Below are 20,051 nucleotides of genomic sequence, written 5' to 3'. Positions count from 1 at the left end.
ACCTCCTGGTCTCCATTGGGCAACCTTACCAATTAAGCTACGTCCATCTAGGCAAACATACATCTCAAGATCAACTCACATGTTTATCTATCTACCTACCTATATAAATATATACGTATATATTTTTTGTGTATCTAGAGATTGAGTCACATGTTTATCTACATAAGGAAATCAAAGAAAACGTTGGGGTGGGGGCATGTTTCTAGGAATTAAAGAAATTGAGAGCAAGGTGTGTGTGTGTGTGTGTTGTGACTTTGTGTTTTTGCACATATGGAGAATAGTGAAGTGATGCCTCATTCCCAATTTATTTTTGAGTGCTTGGGGTAATGGGGGTTATGATTCAACTTGACTATACAAAAGAATGCCTTCACTTTTGATTCGCAAGTTGGGGTGAGCAATTATGTTATTAAAGTTAAAAGGACTTCTTTTGTGGCAAGTGACAATGCTTGAGAAGTCATGAAATCTCAACCATGAAGAGGGTGAACTTTGCAAGGTCACGTATCATCATATTTGACATTTGAATTGGTGTGTAGGGTGGGATGGAGTTTGTAGTCATGGTAGAATGGTATTTAGATCCTTAGAAGGGAAGGGTTCTATACTTTGTTGAAATTCAATCATGGTGGTGTGTTTTTTCTTCCGTAATGAAAGTCATTATTTACAAAAAAGAGAGAGTTGTAGCTCGATTTATAAGATCATTCAATGAAATGTGAGTTGTGTTCAACCATTCCATTTTGCAGTGGTGTATAGTAAAGTAGTTTAAATTGTGAGATTTTAGTTGGGTGCTTGGGTTAGTTTGCTTGATTGATCTTTAGGATGATCATTATCACCATCATTACCACCAACATATGTATTATTGTTGTTATTGAATGAATTATTTCCGGCCATGGCCAAAATTAAGTAAAATAATTTGTAATTGTTGCCATATGTATAATAATCAACAAAGAAATATGTATTATTGTTATTGTCAAGTGAACAATTTACTTTTGGTTGTTACCAATGATATTCATATATAATAGTTGTCCTATCATCCTATGTATAGTAGAAAAAAGTAACTAACCCTAGTTTCACAAAATCCACAAAGCACAAGTTACAACACAGTATTCAATCATGACCCTTAAAGAAGCCTATCTCCATAGTCCATTGATTTGAGTGTGTTTGTATATTTCTCTTACACGTTGTTTTCATCCTATCATTAAACTTCCTTCATTAGACAAATGACTAACCACCATTTTACCTAACATTGTCATGTCCAAAAGTGTGACAAATCATAGCCACATTCAAAACTTTAATACAATCCAAAGGTTTGCTAACAGAGGGAAAGATTGTTGGTTTCCTTGGTATTACATTTAAAAAATTGGCATTTTTTATAAGTATACAAGAAATTTTGTCATAAAGTATACAATGAATTGGATGTCCACCATTCAATTTCCCTTAAATTCATAAGGTCCCAAGCTAAACCTCGTTCAATTCTCCTTCTTTCCTTCCTTCCTTGCATGCTTTCTAAAGCTATTCCTCTGGCTTTCTTTCATGCACAATCTTTTTTTTGTTGTTGTACATTGTACACACCTTAGTTCATAATACACTATATATTACATGCAAGCACAGTCAAAGACAAACATGTAATTCCACAAAGGATGAATACAATATAATGACGTAGAAATCTCCAATACTCAATAAACTAATAGCATAAAGATGGGTTTGGATGTTGCAAGAAGAATATCAATACATTATATTACATGCAAGAACACTCAAAGAAGACGTGTAACTCCACAAAGGATGAATACAATATAGTGACCTAGAAATCTCCAATATTCAATAAACTAAGAGCATAAAAATGGTTTTGGATGTTGCAAGAAGAATATCAATCACATTAGTTTCTATATGAATATGTGGTGATGCAATTATTATGTAAATGTGCTTACAAATTCCTATTATATAATGGATCAAAGTATGGATAGAACCAACCAAACACAAAATAGGCCATGGGAATTCTAAAATAGGTTGTATAATGTGTTCATTAGTTAAATTTAGAATACATGCATATTGGGTGAAAATATTTCTTCTATCTCGTTTGCCTTGAGTTGTATGTTTGCTCAAAAGTTCCATCACTGGTTTATTCATGTCCTTTTCACCACAATATTTCACATATTGAGACATCAATAATAAACTATTAGCTTGCAATATTGTCTAGAACACATTATACAACCTATGAACAATGAGACATCAATAATAAACTATTAGCTCACAATATGTTTGGAACACTCTAAACCTATGACCAATACATTTGCAAGACACAATTATTTGTCCACTTTGATGCTACGCATTCCTCTTCTCATACTCAAGGTGAAATATATATCATGTCAATGCATCAACATGGTTACCAATCTTATAATTCAATGGCACACATTCTAGTATACCAAAATACTAATAAATCCAGTGTCCCTTATCAAACATTGAGCCTAGGAGCCTCTCATTGCACTCTTTTTGTTTTCCCCTCTTTCTTCTTGAATGATTATTGGATTAATTCCCTTGGTTGGTTACTCTTTCCCATGCCATGTGGTTCCCTCCTGCTATCTTCCATGCCATTAGGTCACTCTTACACTACTCGCAGGTGTACCTTAGAATGCCAATCAACTGTCGATTCATTCATAGGAGGTCCAATTATAATTTTAGAATGGGAGAGATGAAACTATAATAAATAAAAACTGTTCAGTAGTAGAGAACTGGACCTATCAAAATCATTACTACATGGGGCGGTGGGTATGCAAACAAAGCAAAAGAAATGGTAATTTTCACAATAATTACAACTACCCCTGTTAAAGAAGTCTGTAGAAGAAAGGGGGAAAGAAAGATTGAACTACGTTCCATTAATGTTCACCACCTAATGGTAGGTACCTTGCCCTTTGGGCAGGCCTCCTGCTAAATTGGATTTTGTTTATTGATTCTGTAGTCAAATAATATGTAGATCCGAAAATCACAAGAGGTACGACCAATTCTTATTTTCTAAGAATCTAATGATGCAGTTCGGATTGTTTTATTACTTATTCCAAGTTTGGCAAAATCATTTCACCTTATTAGCCTCTTAGGAGTCGGGGTCAACCATCTCCTAAAAGCCATCAGCAGGAGCCATGTAATTTTAGATGTCTTCTCTTTAATCATCAACATCAAGGCAGCACTCAAAACTGTTTTCAGGATTTGTGCTTCTAAGCCTTTATAGAACCCAAATGCTCCTTCTCTATGCCATACAATGTTTATCGCATCCACAATACCCCTGGGTTTTGAACTTCTTACACATTCAACATTCCGATTACCATCTATATCTCTATCTTGTTTGTCTTCTTCATCAACCTGTAGGAGAATTTTGCACCTGCCAAAAATAAGAGAACGCTTTATGTTCCACTTAACTATATATGTATACACATGTATATCTTGATGCATGCATGATGTTTTACAAGGGATATTCGTGTTACCTTATAGCTGGGTATGTTACAACTGTGGCTATAGTTTTAGACAAAGCTCCTAATAGAAAAGCAGATAAAGCTGATAATACAACTGGAGAACCCTCTAGACTTCTTATTTCTCGTCTCTGATTGCTGAGCAGTTGATTCTTTAACTGTTCGAAAACTGTGTACTGCCAATATTCATGATGCCATATCAAGAAATGAAATCATGATAGTGAAATGAAGGAAAAACTCAGAAAAAGCTCCAGGTTTTTCTTTATTTCCCCTACTGGCTGAATTTCCCCCCTAAACATCCTTGGTCAAACCCCAGAAGAAACAGAAAGGGATCAATTCACCTATATCTTTCCTCATATATAATTACCACATGATTAAGGAGAATATGAACTGCCGATGTTAATTGCTCAAAGATACATTTACTTGTGCTTTCTTTTGGGGGTGTGGACCAAGGGGATTTAGGGGAATAAAGAAAATCAGAGCATATTTATGGAAATAATAAAGAACAAAGGGATGTTTTGGAGATTTCACTATGTGAAAAATAACTTTTGATAAATCTATCAAATTTGTATACATTGACAGCAGGATTCGATACTAATATGAGGGATGCTCCGAGACCATCAAAAGCTTGTGTCCAGTCTCCAGTCTTTAAGGTTTCACACAATCCCTGTGAGTTGCCAAACGAACTTGTTTGCATTCGAGCTGAAGCTGTATCCAAGGGCTGCAGAGATAAATGAATGTAAGTATACACTTCTGCAACATAGACTCCAGCATGCATACAATAAAGATGGTCAAATGATCTAGTACTCATATTAACATACAAAGAAAGGTATAACAAAAGATTACCAAACAAGTCCCCATTTAGAACATAAGGCTCATTACACCTACCATGCAAAAATGAAAGCACGCTAAGATAACTCATCTCCTCATCTCTTGGAAAAAGAAAATATGGATGTTATATTCTATCATCCTTTTTGTTGATTCATATATTTTGGATCGATTATATGCCTACATTATCTGACTTTTGCCATCCTTGCTTTCTATTTCTGTATCTTTCTATCCAGTAACCAAGTTAAATTGGAACTAGTTCAAAGTAGCAAAATCTTAATGTGTTTGGTCTACATATTAGCTTAATTATTAATACGTGTCTTAAAATGTCATATCTATTTTACTGAGAAACTTGGAAACTAGGTAGCCACAGACAGAGTAAGCATGTGAAATAATATGGATACTGGTTGCACCTTTTTGGAATACTCACAACAGGCAAATAACAGGCAAATAACAGGCTTTAATGTATAAAATATTTAAAAGATCTCCAGCCACATTCAAGATGATCATTTGATCATTGGAACCTAGAAAGCTACTTAAAGAGACACGGAGTTATTGTAGAAAATTCTTTTGTTTTTTATTGATTGAATTAGAAAACCTATTTCTTAAAAGGATTAATGGTGTGAAACAGCATGAAGTTCCAATTTGAGCATCTAAAATATTTGGTCTAGGTCGTAACAGGAAATACTCTTGACATATTCAAAAGAAGATCAATTTTAATAGCATGAAATGTTAATCCTTAGGAAAGCAAAGATGAAACGTTTAGTGACAAAGTGCAAACCTAAATAAATCATGAAGAGTGAAACAGCCCAGATCCCAATTGGAAAGTTGATAGGAACTGTTGTGAATTTTACCTAGCATAACCCAAACCATCCTCAAAAGCATTCTGCAGAATTCCATTACATATCCATATGTAACATAGAAAAACATAAAATAAATACAATAGTATAATTACCATGTTCTTGTCCATAAAAAGCAGTCATGTTTTTATGCAACTTCAATTGTGTGTTTAAACTTGATGACTTTGTCTTTATCATGCACAATACAATGTGATGCTAATATAATGGATCTCCTTGTAATAAAGTTTCATACATTTACACAGACAGCCAGTGGAACACTTCCACTTGACTTTTTTGAAGATCGAGGTGTTGCCTTAATCCTTTAATCTCCATATCTGTAAAGTGAACCTATAATAATCTGCATGTGCAAGTGGCATAAGTTATCTTCCTGCAAGTGTGAAACCTAGACCTATAGCACAAACCAACTTGGATGATAACAAATAAGGATACACAATAAGCTTATGGTATATAATACTCAGCAGCAAGAATTATGGAAAATGAAGCTCTCTCACCCTAGGTTGACTTAATATCCCAGAACGATAATTGAAATACATCCATCCATCCATCCACGTATCTACCTATGCATCTGAGTATATATAGGGCCAGCATGCTTGTACACGTTTTTCACACATGAACCCAATCAAATTAAAGATAGAATTCTGCTCTATTTTGAACAGGCTAGCACAGACTGATTTCATGAGCCTTAGAATACATGTAGAGATTTTAGAAAAAGATGCATATTGCTACCTGTGTAATGACAGCTGTGCAAGCACCTGCTGCTGCTGCAACCAGGAGGTTCGCACCTGTTCCCATTTTTCTTCTCTTGCTCTTTAGCAAATAAATGTTTTTTATATAGCTATAGCTATAGAAATATATGAACTGTGAAATAAATGACTGCAAAGTCTTTGCACCAAGTCCTTGGTATAGGGAGAGTAATTGATTAGATTTGAGAGCCTCTTTCAAGACATCGACCGGAGTCCTAGTTAAAAACATTGAGTAATGCAAGTAAACATGTGAACCAATAAACAAAATATTTCGTGAATATTATCTCTAACATATAGTGCTTCCACAACATCAGAAAAACGATTGGCAAAGGTATTTTGTATGAACAAACACGAAGAAGAAAAACTTACTTGCATGGACAACCTTATGTAGAAGCATACAATCTACTAATGGAAATCGTTCATAAAAACAAGTGACCTACTTATGAAAATTGTTGGTAGTTTTCTTGTAGCACATTCATTTGATGATAAGGAGGGAAATACAAGAAAATAAGTAAAGTATAAAGGTTATGCTTGAATGTAGAACAGACAGTAAACAAGTGATCTCCTTAAAGAACAATATTTCTATAATTTCTATTGCACAACTTTCAAGAAGATCAAAGGCAAAGAGAAGGAGAAAAAAGTCCTACTTTGGAAAAATTATTGCATTTTGTAAGCACTACGGTCTTTAAAAGGCAAAGCATGGGAAGAGAGGAAAAAGAAAAGTGAGTTTTTCCTGTTCAGATGTGGTTTCAGGTGAAGCAAAAGTGACCTGCTCAAGTAAAACATTTGTATTTTGTCTGTAATAAAGTCTTTCAACAAAATGAAAGGCTCAGAGAAGAAATACTGCAATATTAACGGAAACCTTGAGAATAGTTTGTTTATTTCATTCGCATATTAGGATAAAAAAGCAATCTAGTTAAGAGAATGTTTGTATTTCATCTGCAACACAATCATTCATTAAGATCAATGGTGAAAGACAAGGCAAGAAAATAATTCTCCACTTTGATATTTTGACTATAAAATAGGGTCTTCCTAGCCGATGAAAGGAAAGTAAACGCAACTTACTTCATATAAGATGTTTCACAAATTCAATATGATCAAATACAGACAGTAAGGTTGAGGAAAATGTATCTACTTAAGAGGTGGAAAGAGAGAGAATTTGGTGCAAAAAGCAAGAGAAAGAGAGGAGGATATGTTTTGTTACATGGAGAACAGGACGAGCTACTTAAGGAAAACAATATATTTACAGTCTCCAATGCAAGATTTTCAAGAGAAAAGATGAATCCTGTGGAATTTAAGGAACAGATGCATTCATGAAGATCAATGACAATGCAATAAAAGAGAAAAATCCATCTACTATCGTGGAACCAGAAAAAGTTTCCACCTTACTTGTAACAGATACTTTCAAGAGACGAGAAAAGAACAGAACATCGATTATTTGCGCATTTATGATCTTTCAAACAAGAAGATTAATTATGAGAAAGAGAAAGGAAGAAAATAGTGAAAAACGAAATTTTTTTAATCAAGCTAAGAAATGATCGAAAGAAATAGAGATAAGAGGGATTTAAGTACAAAAAGAACGAAATAAAACTGTGAGTTTTTTATTCACCTGTATTTGAGAAGCTTCCCTGGACGAGATTCTGCTTGGTACTTGGTCTTGCAGGTGTCGAGAGGGTAAAGTATGGATGTACTCAGAACGCCTCCAACCGCACCAGAAGTGGCATCTGCCAGAGCTTCAAAATCAAGCCCCATTACCATGAATCGCTCAGGTATATAGTATGATCTTCTCTTTCTCTCCGATCTTCTCCCTCTGCCTATATCTCTCTGACTTTCCGACCTTCTGATCGTTTCTGTGCTTCTATCTTACTTTGAACTCCTACTGTATCTCTGCGTTCTCTACGTGCAGTATCTCCAAACTTCCACTCATCTGCCGATCTTGTGATCTCTGTGTTTTCCAGAAGCAACCTTGAGATTCGAGGAGGAAGAAGAATGAAGAAAAAAGGAAAAGAGGAAGATATTACGTCTGAGAAATTTAGGGTGCAGTCGTCGCTCCCGCCATGGCTAGAGAGACAAAAGACAAGACAGAAATAAAAGCGCTTCTTTGTTTCTGCACACGAGGATGGCGGAGGAAGAAGAGAGAGCGAGAAAGAACGAGTGAAAAGAAAAGTCATTATTATTATTAATATTATTACTACTAAATAGTTATTTTGTTTGCTTGTTCTTCCTAATAAGAAATTTGAAATTCCTTCTTTCCTCCCTCTACGGAATGGAATGGGTGTCGTCATCGATGATGATGACCATTGACGACGACGGACAAAGAAAAGAAGCAAACCCAACCAATGTCCTCCTCCATGGGACCTTGTGGCATCCTATAGGCTATGCTATGTACACACATATATAGGTCATAGTGCTAGCCCCTCGGCCCCCTCACTACGTTTCAGACTACCTTTCCAACTCCCGTAGAACACCATCATCTCGTGATCATGTCAGTGTCTCCTCCGTTGGACCTTGGGGCATCCCAATTAGCTCGCTTGTTTGTTCAAGCCTTATCCTCCGTATAAGTGATGCCACGCCCTTTTTGTCCACCATCTCTTGCCCATTCTCGAGGCACATGAAGTTCCATTTACCTCCCGAATTTGCCATTATTCGAGCATGAGGTGCATTCGTCCTTTTGGCACGTTGCTTATCTTGCAAGCATACGAGGCGACAAGTTTGCATTTCATATCCTTCCATTTTGCTACCACCTGTTTTTGTTTGTCCTATGCTTTCGTCTATTAGACAACATGGGATTACCGTGGCTAACACTTGCTTGTCTTGAATATGTACCCACTTCTTTGCCTTTTTTTTGTCATTGTACAAATGTTGAGCCTTCACCCATCATTGCGTAAAGTTTTGTTTGTCTAATAGCATTTTGTTAAAATACATGAAACTCAAATCACCATCTTGCATTCTAGCATGAATTTTCTTTTATCTCCACCGATGCTTTCATACTAATTAATAAATTGTCCTTGTTAGCAATTCTCTTTGTAGCTCGTATATGCGATTGTTTATAGCTTCCTAAATGGCTAGCTTAGAAGTTCATGGCATCTTTCGCAAACCATGCTTCTATTTCAAGCTAGTATACCACATGCCACGTTGTGATGACAACCTTCATTAATAGCATTATCCATCTTTGGGGACAAATATATGTCATTTGTGCAACATCTTAAAATGTCTCAACTTGTCTTCGTAATGCATGTGTCACACACATTCTTGACATCATAATCAATTCTTCTATGACATCTTGTTGATGATCGTGTAGGAATAAAAATAATTCCTCCAAAGCCTCTTCATATTCCTCTTTTTGTAACTTGTTGGGCTTCTATCAATTCCTAGTAATCTATTTATAGTCGTGAGAATACGGTGTTTCGATTTTGCATGGCTAGTGGTATTGCAAGCCACATATATATTTGGAGTGTAATAATTGTATACAAATAAAATCCCCCCGGTATTGAGTAGTAAGCTCTCGTAGCACAGCGGTAGTGCATCCGCCTTTTAAGCGAATTGTCGTGGGTTCGAACCCCACCGAGGGCATATTTGCTTTTATTCTAATAATAAAAAGACTCACTTGAGTCATGTGTTTCATATTATACATATATGTATGAATGGTGGAAGCTGGGAAACTTTGACATTATACATATGCTTTATCAAAAATTCTGATCTGAGGAGAAATCTATCCATGATCTTTGCCCAAACTTGAGGCTCCTAGTCACCTGAAATTTTCAACAGAGCACACGCGATCACGATTAATTATGCATGTACCTATATTTAGAGAATTCATTAGCGTTATCAACCTAATAGTCAAAATAAAAGTTAACTCTATTAGCTTAATCTATGTCTAATTAATGTTTCATTAGATTAATTCGGCTTGTATGATTTAAAGTCGCCTCTAAAGAAATACAATTGGTAAGTAATCGGAGCCTGCGGAGGTTTCCTAATTACTGCAAGCTCAATATCTAATTAGGATCATAATTAGCGAATTTGGTTTCTCGTTTGATGAATGAAGACATATACCCACTTCCTCATTTGAAAGCAAGAGGTTGTACATATATATACATAATATGTATAAATGTATGTATGTATGTATCAAGAATACAATAGCACCAAGGCAAGCATTGAACACAAGATAGATACCTTGAAGACTCAAGATTGGCTTTGAAGGCAAATGGTTTGAATTGAAGTAGGTGCCTCTATACATACATACATATTTTCTACTTCTCGAGCAACATAGGATCACATCACTCTATAAGTTATTCCCACTGCAACCATCTTTGCACATATCCATAACTCTTCATTTCAAAAAGTAAATTTCCAAAATCCTCACAATGAGAAGGCTAACAAATTTTGATGGGCAACACATGAATATAACTCCCTACCAACCCATCTTCGATGAGTTGCCAACCTAACTCGGCTTATCTTGTCCAAAGGTGATTTAACATCACTACCCCCACTACCCTCTCTTCTTCCAACGTATCTTTTATTGCTACCTCAATCTTTGGGTTTTGCTCAATGAAGATGACTAATGCTACTTATCGGCTACGATAAAGTCATATGAGTTTTCGATATGCATTTAATATTGACCTCAAAGCATCTACCTCCTTGGAAGCGTCTTTGGATGAATGTCAATATATTTGGCTTGGAATATTCTTGAATGTGCATAAATATATGCAATTCATTTCATCGAGTTTGCTAATTGAAAGAACTAGTGGCAAATTTTACCTCAACTTTCTAATGGATCCACTTCCACTATGACTTAAATATTTATCATTGGTAGTTTATCAACTAAAATCTCCTCAGTTAATGATGCATCAAACAACTCCCAACTTTTTCATGGAAAAGGATCAACACAATCCAATGAACGATTATGAGACAAAATTATGATATAGCCAAGCAACTAAGCATTTTCACAAACAAGGAATTATACATTTCCTTGTAAGCTCATATCATGCTATGTGGGCATTATGTGCCATATTATGGCTTGAAGTTATTTGACAAACAACTTTATTCTTTTAACAAATGATGTGTTACCTCTTCAACCACTATTATGTTATCCACCACCGAAGGGTTATGCCTTTGTCCTCATTATTGTTCATTGAGGCTTATATCACTATCTTGCATCCACCCTAGTCGTTCCTTAACAAAGGAATGACCATATCCTTATACATTTGCCCTACTTATTCCCTTTGAGCATCTCTTGTAACTGTTTTCTTCGTAACTTTCACCTTTGCTTGCCATCAAAAGGTACATACATAATTGTATTTCTCACATTGTTCAACCTCATAGGAAATGTTGTTCATATCATCGTTATCTGATTGTACTTGAATAAACTAGTTCGAACATAATAATCATTTTTTGTCGTTAGTCTCTACCTTACCATTATTGTTGGCACAAATTAAGTATGTTATTAAACTATCCACCACATATGGCTCTATGGCATGCCTTCTACATAGCCTTAAGCAATTGTGCTTCGAGCTTCATGACCAAATTCAAATTTCTTGACAATAATCATGTATCCTTATAGTATCGAGTGGGTCACGATAAAAGTGTTTGATACTCATTGAGGCTTCTATGCTTCAACCAACATGAGTTAATTCAAATTTGTGTACCATAACCATCCATGGTTACTGTGGGAACAATACATAATCAACTAAATTATTGTGGAATACGTTAACACCTATCTCTTTTAAATAACTTTGAAGATATAGAGACCCTATCTCCGCTGAATTAAACCCCTGGTGGAAAATACGTACATGATATCATACCTTTATAGTCACACTTTAGGGCTCCAACTCAAGATATGACTATAAGACCAAGTCACAACAACTAGGGATTATACATGCAATCAAATGGAGATCACTAACATACTAACTAATGGAAATGAGTTACCTCGTGGTTGCATTTGAAACTTGATTATAGATAAACAAAGAAGTAAACAACAAATAATTCATATTGACTATATTAACTTAATGAGAATCATGATCAAATTGCTCATAATAACCTTGTGTGATAGATGCTCTATGTTATGAGAACTCCACGATATTTCAAGATTTGTTTCATTGCTAAGGTAACCACAATTACATAGTAATATTGCTACATACATTATGTCTACATATACTATCCAACATATGGTAACCAACACATATGTTTACCAAAAAGCCTAAAATAACACTAATGATTGGTCATTGCTTCACATGATGCTTACTTTTTTTTATCAATTGCAAATTCACAAGAGATATTAAAATTTTAAAAGTGGTTTCACAATGAGGATGTTGACCATCTAATCGCAAAATTGACTCAATGATTGGACACAAGACTTCCATGCATAATCAACCATAACTTCACACGAGACTTTTGCCCTATAGTCAATTGCTATGTTGTGGTAGATCGTAGGGGTTGTCTTCCATGTATGTATAATAAATGTACATACCTTTCATAACCGTCCCAGGGGCATCACGGTAAATACCTCATTAGTTTGAAGAGTGGGGAGTAATTTCCACAATTTCAAAAACGCCGCAAGCCTCATAACAGTCTTGACAGCGTGACCACTGAAGAAGAAGAAGAAGAAGAAGAAGAAGAAGAAAGAAGATCTGTCAAACTGGTCGCAATGCAGAGAGAAAGACGACAGCTTTTTTACTGTTGACAACATGTAGTGCAGGGCGTTAGCGACGTTTTTCACTCACTCACGCGATAAAGTCAATCCTTTGAATCCAGAAAACCTTCCAACTTGCTTGAGAAATGCAATCTTTCAATTATCGCGATCTTCGTTGTGAATGAGAAGTTTGCTTCCAGAAAGACGGGCAGGAAGAAGAGAGGTTAGTTATCTTCTCCTACATCTGAATCTTTTAGCGCTTGCATCATTCTCCATTTCTTGCTCGTTTTTATGGTTTACGATGTCCTTTTTCCTGATTTTGTTTATTTTGATCAATGAATATGAAGAAACGAAGTGATTGTAGAAAAGAAAGGTTTTTTTACTTAATGAATGCATTACATGATGGATCTTCCTGTTGGTTTTTCACTGACTTAATTTCTTTTGATTTTGCTTTTTTTTCAAGATTTTATAGATTCCTTTTCGCAAAATGTTATTTTTAGATCTGAAAATATGCAGATACTATGTGAATAGAGAGCGAGAGAATATATATATATATATATATATATATTGTCGTATGGACGATAAATGGTAGGAAAATTGTTTTTAAGATAAAAAATAGAAGAAAAGAGTGATACATAGAGAGAGAGTTGAAAGCAAAAACAGAAGTTTTTGGAGGACAAAAAGACAAAGGAAGGGATGAAGAATTAAAACTTTAAAACAGAACATTTGGGAGAGTTAGTTTGCTAAGAGATTTTATGGATTCGTTTGGAGAAAAAAGTTTTTTTAGATCTGAAGATCATGTGCGAATAGAGAGAGAAAAAAAGATATGAAGAACAAATAGAAGAAATGAGTGATAAGAGAGATAAAGTTAAAAGCAAAAACAGAATATTTTGGAGAGCAAAAAAGCAGAAGCAGTAGAAACGAGGGGATAAAGAGCTAAAAAGGAGAAGTAGAAGATTTTTGAAGAGTAAAAAAGTAAAAAATAGAAGCAAGAAAGCTAAGAGACTTAAAAAAGATAGGAAGAAGGCAGAAGAAAGTAAGTGATAAAGAATTAAGGAAATGCAAAAAAGTAAAAAATCAGAAGGAAGCGAGAAAGAGTAAAAACGCAAAATGTTGAAGAAAAGAAGGGGATGAAGGTTTAGAACTAAAACGTAAAACTATAAAAGGTTTAAAGTAAAAAGAAAAAGGAAAAAAGTTGAGTGTAATAAAGGAAAAGTAGAAGAAAATAGCGACATGAAGTTAAAAAAGTAAAAATAAAACTGGAAGACTGCACCACTTGTCAAGAATCTAAAACTATGCCCCCGGTGGGGTTCGAACCCACGACAATTCGCTTAAAAGGCGGATGCACTACCACTGTGCTACAGGAGCATATACGAGGTGATTCTATCCTCATGTATTGCAAAGCAGAATATTACTATGAGATCTGCCTAATGGAACAGTGAATGTAACAGTTGGGATGCTATGATTGGCGCAATGTTATGCGGTTATGATATGGTCTGACCACACTACAGATGCCAAAGTCATGTAAGTGCTTCACCCAGAACTTTTGCTACGGAAGCATTGGAATGAGTTCTTACCTTCCATCTATGACGTTACCCTGTTTTAGGAATTTTTTTGGTTAACTTAACGACCTGTTTTCTGAGGTTTCGTTCTCTTTACTGTACTTCCAACCTACCAATAGTTGAATTATTTGACTGGCATCCAATACGTTTTCCCTAGGCACCAATATTACAAATGAATATCAAATACCATTATTAAGCACCAATAGGGATTGAACCCACAACAATTTTCAAGGGTGCCTTATTACTGTACTAATAGAGGGTGCAAGCTTGAAATTTTGCCACTTCCATTCCATATTCAAATTTTGATTCAGAACCCTCTAAAATATTGGCGTCGTAAAATGTAACAAAGCTAACCCTTATATATAGATATCTCGGTGAGTTTTGTTATGACGGCTTCAAACTATTCTGATATGTAGTCTTATACTCAGCTGGCAAAGATATTGCATGTTTATAAGCAAACATACAGTAACCTCAATTTAGGATTACACCATATTGTTCGAGTCCATAAACAAGGAGAGACATACATACCCCTAGTGAGAATTGAATCCGTGAAACATGTTATGCTATGGGAGGTAAGCTCCAGACATTTCATAATAACTTCTATGCAAATAATGATTGATGCTTTATACTGCAAGTAACATGAGTACTCATGTGGCAGATCTACTGCCATATTATAGTTACTCAAGTTGTATTTGCTCCATGAACTTAAAACTATTGGATACAAATAAAGATGTGCCTACGGTATACTACATTTATTCTAATATGTGAAGGTATAAACACATACTTATGGAACTGTATGAAATTCCTTTGTTAAGGACTGTGTAAATATGAAGTTTAGAAAGGCTTTTTATTTATTGGCAATATGAATCTGTATAGCCTGTATAGAAAAGGGATATGAGTCACAATGTCACTCGACATGTATATATCCTAAGGGCTGTAAATGTCTTACTCCCAAGCATTGTAGGTGGTTTTCTTTTCTTAGTCAAGATTATTGCCTCCCATTATTTTCTATATCTTAATCAATCAAAAACACTTCCATTGTACACATATCGTATCAAATGTAGGGGTGTTGTTGCATTTCAATTTCAAATTTTCAAGGCGATTATCAAGCTAAAAACAGGAGATGCCAAAAACTATTGCATGGGACCCTTTTGCAAATGTTTTGTCATGTAGCAAATATAAAAGGTTGACGTGATGATATGTAAAATGAAATTGCTTCAATGCTATTGTACACTTATCCAGCATGATAAAGTTACATATACATGCAAGGAGACTCATTTTGTTTGGATTTTTATACAAAATAGTTATGGATGCCCCCAGTGGGGTTCGAACCCACGACAATTCGCTTAAAAGGCGGATGCACTACCACTGTGCTATAGGAGCATATTTGTTTAGTACATGATATCTTTAAACTGAAGTTAAAACAATGCATGGTTTTATATTTAACCATATGCATTACTACAAGGTGCCCAAATTCTTCATCTAATAGTTCAATTCAATTTGAAATCATATTTTCTATTATCCAATTTAAAGGGGATAGCTGAGATCAACATTTTCAATCATGGGCACCTTTAGGTTAATATTCTTGCTATTTGGATGTTACTTTTGTAGCTACAATGTGATGAAGTTGTAAATTTGGTAGGAGGATTGTTGGTAAAGTTTCTTCACGATGAGATTGGTAACGGTAGGGAGTATTGTCACATTCATAATGAATGAGTATGGTTCATTCTTAGAAATGCCCATAAAACGGTGAAGCTACTGTTTTCAACACTTGTGTGGAAAACCAATTTAGAAAGCCATTAAGTACCTTCATTATAATCATTGACTTTAAAAAGGACAATGATTATGTTTTCAATCATTTGGATGGCAGGAAACCTATTTAGAATGCCTTTTCTAAAAGAGGAGCATAGTTGTCAAATGGTAATCTTGAGCTTGCAATCTTAAGCTATACAACTATAAGGTTTGCCACCTCACTATCAAATTCGTTTGTTTAATATGTAATTTTGTAACAATGTAGAATGCAATGCATCCACATTGTGCTTTTGCAAGGAATGGGTTCGAATTTTATGATCAAATTTGAGTATAAAATTTTGAATATTGGATTTAGCCAATGAGGTAGTTGCATATTGGTTCTAGAGGAATATGTTAAAGCTGTTCTATAATGTCATCTTTGTGGCATGCATCAATGCATTTGAGCATGTTTACCTTAAAGAGATCCTAAATGTAAGCCTTAAACCTTCATGATTATGGTTTTCACTTTGCTTTCATGAACTATCATTTCATATCTAAGTTGCTTTCTACCACTACCAAGTACTTGAATTCTTCATTGGTTTGGAAAACCTAAGATTGATGGGTCCCTTTTGTAGATGCATGTAAAATAGTGTATGGTGCTATGATTTCACATGTAAAATAGTTTGTGATGCTATGGCTTCACAAGTAAAATAGTTTCTATTGATATGGTTCCTTTTGCAAATGTCACGCTGTGCAAAAATTGTATAAATGGCTCTATCTATCCATTGGCATGTAATTATGCAACAAAACAATGGTTCCGTTTCATAGATGTTTGTCATATAACATGAAATAGTATGCTCAAAATTGTTGTTTAATCTTCTAGTAGATGAATAATTTAACCTTACTCATTAAGGCTTGTATACCCCCAATGAAAACCAAAGCTATGACTAATTGTTCAAATGGCCATGGGAATAAAAATGCTTTGTTATCTCTACAAACCATCTAAAACTATTTCGTGGTTTTGGGTCTATTGCGATTGCTGTTGTACATTATTGTTCAATAATTCAAAATGGTTATAGACATGTTTTTGTTATAATCTGGTTACTCTTTGATAGATGATTTTATAATTTCCAATCATGTATGATTTGACAGGTCACAAGTACACAATTGCAGCTACAAATATAAGCCAATGCCAATAATTTATAAGGAAGTTTGAAAAACTTAGAGAAATGAAAAACACAAGTATAAACTTTTGGAATATTTTAGTATGTTGAAAGAAAGTTCTTATAGCTTCCCCTAAATGTTGCCAAGACAAAATAGGCACTAAAATATATACAACAAATTGAAAATATTGAAGGATTATTAAAATGGAAAGTGTTGCAATCAGAAAGATAGGGACTCTATGGCCAGCCATGTCAAGTGGAATGCATTGGGAAATTCCTCCATTAGCATATGAACTTGGTTTCTCCCTTACAATGTAACATAGTATGGCAAGGGGGGGGATATTTGGTAGGATTTTAATGGAGTATTGTTTAGTGATCCCTACATTGTGTACCTATTAATGAGTGACCATGATGACATTACTAAAGCTACATGAATGTGGGATCTATTTGCAATGGCCTTGGGTTTGAATATTAGAATGCATGAATAAAAACTCATTTCACGATACATAGGAACCTCTATGATATTGGTTAGGTATGGGTTATCATTCCCCATTGCATGATTTGTAGGCACTTGGTTTATTCAAATGGTTTGGAGGTGCCAAATGGGAGTGGTATTTTGTGGACATCCCAAAAGATTGAGAACAAATTACTATATTGGAAATCACAAGCTTAGCCTTTTCATGCAAGACTGAAAGTGATCCCATCAATCATGATTCCTATGGTTTCATATAATCGACCATTATTGCCATGGTAAAAAAGGGTGATTGAAGGGTTAATAGCCTCGTTATGGTTTATGTTATGAAAAAATAAGGATAAAATGAGCCTATGTTTGTTGTCATTGAATCATATTTGTGTGCCAAAAATATCTGGGGGTGGCTAAAAAATCTCCTTTCTTGGAGCAATGTTTGAAGTAAGAAACCATGGATAGAGATGGTGGCTAGAAAGGAGGGATTAAGTCTACAAAAACAAAGATAAGAAACTCGTGATGGAATCTAGTGATAATTATAAACAAATGAAAATGTAAGGTTGATGATACTTAGTCACTTTGTTGTCTTCATTGCCAAGTGTTTTTTTAGTTTGCGCCGCGGTGTCCCCTCTACATGGGGGGGGGAGAGAGTATTCATTGCAAATGGAGGTATGTTGAATTTCAAGAACATTGTGATGGTAGGGTAAGCATTCACCCTAATTTAAATTTTATTGGAACTCAAATTTTGGGTTGGTTAACCAAATGAAAGTAATGAGTTTTGTGTGACTAGGATGAGTTCATGTGGATGCCTCATACATAAAGTTCTCATTTTATCATAATGTTGGATAATTATTCTTTGGTATGGGGCTCTTGGAAGTGTGCTTGGTGACATGCCTAGAGTGCATATCCTCTAGTGTGTTAATCTTTAGTGGATTGGCTCATACAGACGCAACCATTGTGCTCGTAAATGTGATGCCTAGATATACATAGGAATCTATTACTTCAACTTGCCCTCGTGATCGGGGTGAAGACAACTTGCTGACAAGTAATCATGGATGTGTGGAAGATCATGGCCGTCTTGTTTCTCGAGGTTTGTCGTGAGCCCTTTTTCCGTGGAAAATACCATATAGGACATTGAGATGATGTTGTATACTTGTTGGAGATTCACAAACCAAGATTATGTCATCAACATAAAGAAAGACATGACAGAGTGTGCCTAATATTTGATTATCTTGTCACCTCCAAATATGGTACCTCATCGATGTAGAGTTTACAAAGGGAGGAGAATGTGGACATTCTTGCTTCACAAAAATAGTGTTTGTGATTAACCATGAAAGCCCCCTAAGACACCTCACTTGTCCCAACACTTGCTTGTACAATGCATATACCACCCACAATATGTATTAGGAAATTTTGAGTGCACAATGTCTTTGTAGGAGACATTCCCTAGGCAGAATTTCGAAGCAATGTGGAGATGTACGAAGCATCAATACAATCACCTATTATGTTGGGAAAACAGGCCCCTCCGAATGGGAAGAAGAGAACGAACCGAATTGAGGACACTTGGGTAATTCAGCCGAGGTCGAGAACCAAAATCGAAAATCAATTTAATAGCCGATTCGGAAGACTATATTTGTAAATAGTCCAAATGTGCCCCTTTGTGGGCTGTACTTGTAAATAACCAAAAAGTTGTTTTACTATATAAACAACTAGGGCAAACTTTAAGATGTACTTTATCATTATTAGTTGTATATTGACACAGAAGAGTTGCCTCTGTAACTTTGAAGAGAGAGAGAGAGAGTGTGTAACTCTGTAACCATCAGACGAACGAAGAAAATCTCAAGGTCATTGCTTTTGAGTTCTTATTGTACCTCCTCTCTTATAGTGATTTGTTTGGAGATAGTGGAGTCCACGTGATTTTTCCCGATTTGGGTTTTCAACGTTAAATATCAGTGTCTCGTTTTTTAGTTTCTCATTTTCTGTTCTTTTCTGTCTAAGCATTACCTTCCTCGTTTTCTTTGCACCCGAACACATATTCGTGAGCATAACCGGTTGTGGCCAGTCACGATCCTCACATATTATACTATACACCTTTGTGTGCCCTACAAAGCAACATGATTTAAGGATGTGGTTGGTGGTGGAGAAGGCCCTCGTAAATTCCACTTATAATGGGACTCAATATATCTTCAACTTGAATGTAAGAGTTGAGTTTTGCTTCAAACATAACTTCTAAATGTTTGGCAAGTGTATGGCTAGTCATGGTACCCAATAGTTCCTTAATTGGAGGTGGACCCCTAACTTAATAGTAGGCACAATCGTGTGCATGGATGTGTGTTGGTACGACAATTTGCCATGGGGTGATGGAACGTAAGGCTATTGAGAAAGTGACGAATTCAATGGAATCATTATTGTGGGAGAGGAAAAGGGAAGTCTAGTATTTATTGGTTGGTGTGGAGTCATATTTGTACTCATAAATAACATGGCAAGGAGGCAATATTGAATTTTGATGATCATATAGTTGATCAAAGAGTTTCTTTGTTTACATTTATGTTTCAAGGACTACAACCTTGGAGAGAACAATGCCATTCTTTGTTGGAAAGATAAGCATTGAACTT

At 35.3% G+C, this 20,051-nt stretch overlaps 1 protein-coding gene and 3 non-coding genes across 4 annotated transcripts; 1 reads left to right on the top strand and 3 right to left on the bottom strand.

Moving 5' to 3' along the window:
* Window positions 1–2,771: 2,771 nt before the first annotated feature.
* On the bottom strand, window positions 2,772–8,011 carry LOC147868563 (peroxisomal adenine nucleotide carrier 1-like). Its single transcript, XM_087320817.1, has 5 exons — window positions 7,496–8,011; window positions 5,870–6,101; window positions 4,030–4,176; window positions 3,471–3,631; window positions 2,772–3,367 (listed from the first exon to the last, which is right to left on the bottom strand). The coding sequence occupies exons 1-5, from the start codon at window positions 7,642–7,644 to the stop codon at window positions 3,067–3,069; spliced, it is 990 nt and encodes a 329-aa protein (XP_087176943.1). The 5' UTR covers window positions 7,645–8,011; the 3' UTR covers window positions 2,772–3,066.
* Window positions 8,012–9,387: 1,376 nt separating this feature from the next.
* Window positions 9,388–9,459, top strand: TRNAK-UUU (transfer RNA lysine (anticodon UUU)). Its single transcript has one exon. It is a non-coding gene; the product is annotated as a tRNA-Lys (tRNA).
* A 4,351-nt stretch (window positions 9,460–13,810) lies between these two features.
* On the bottom strand, window positions 13,811–13,882 carry TRNAK-UUU (transfer RNA lysine (anticodon UUU)). The gene has a single exon. It is a non-coding gene; the product is annotated as a tRNA-Lys (tRNA).
* Window positions 13,883–15,387: 1,505 nt separating this feature from the next.
* TRNAK-UUU (transfer RNA lysine (anticodon UUU)) lies at window positions 15,388–15,459 on the bottom strand. The gene has a single exon. It is a non-coding gene; the product is annotated as a tRNA-Lys (tRNA).
* Window positions 15,460–20,051: the final 4,592 nt, after the last annotated feature.

This window comes from Azolla caroliniana, unplaced genomic scaffold (genome assembly GCF_043228905.1).
Source record: "Azolla caroliniana isolate FFs.n. ecotype wild unplaced genomic scaffold, voAzoCaro1.0.p SCAF_1, whole genome shotgun sequence".
Taxonomy (NCBI): domain Eukaryota; kingdom Viridiplantae; phylum Streptophyta; class Polypodiopsida; order Salviniales; family Salviniaceae; genus Azolla; species Azolla caroliniana.
Note: the sequence above shows the minus strand (reverse complement) of the source record. Positions and strands in the feature narration are given on the sequence as shown.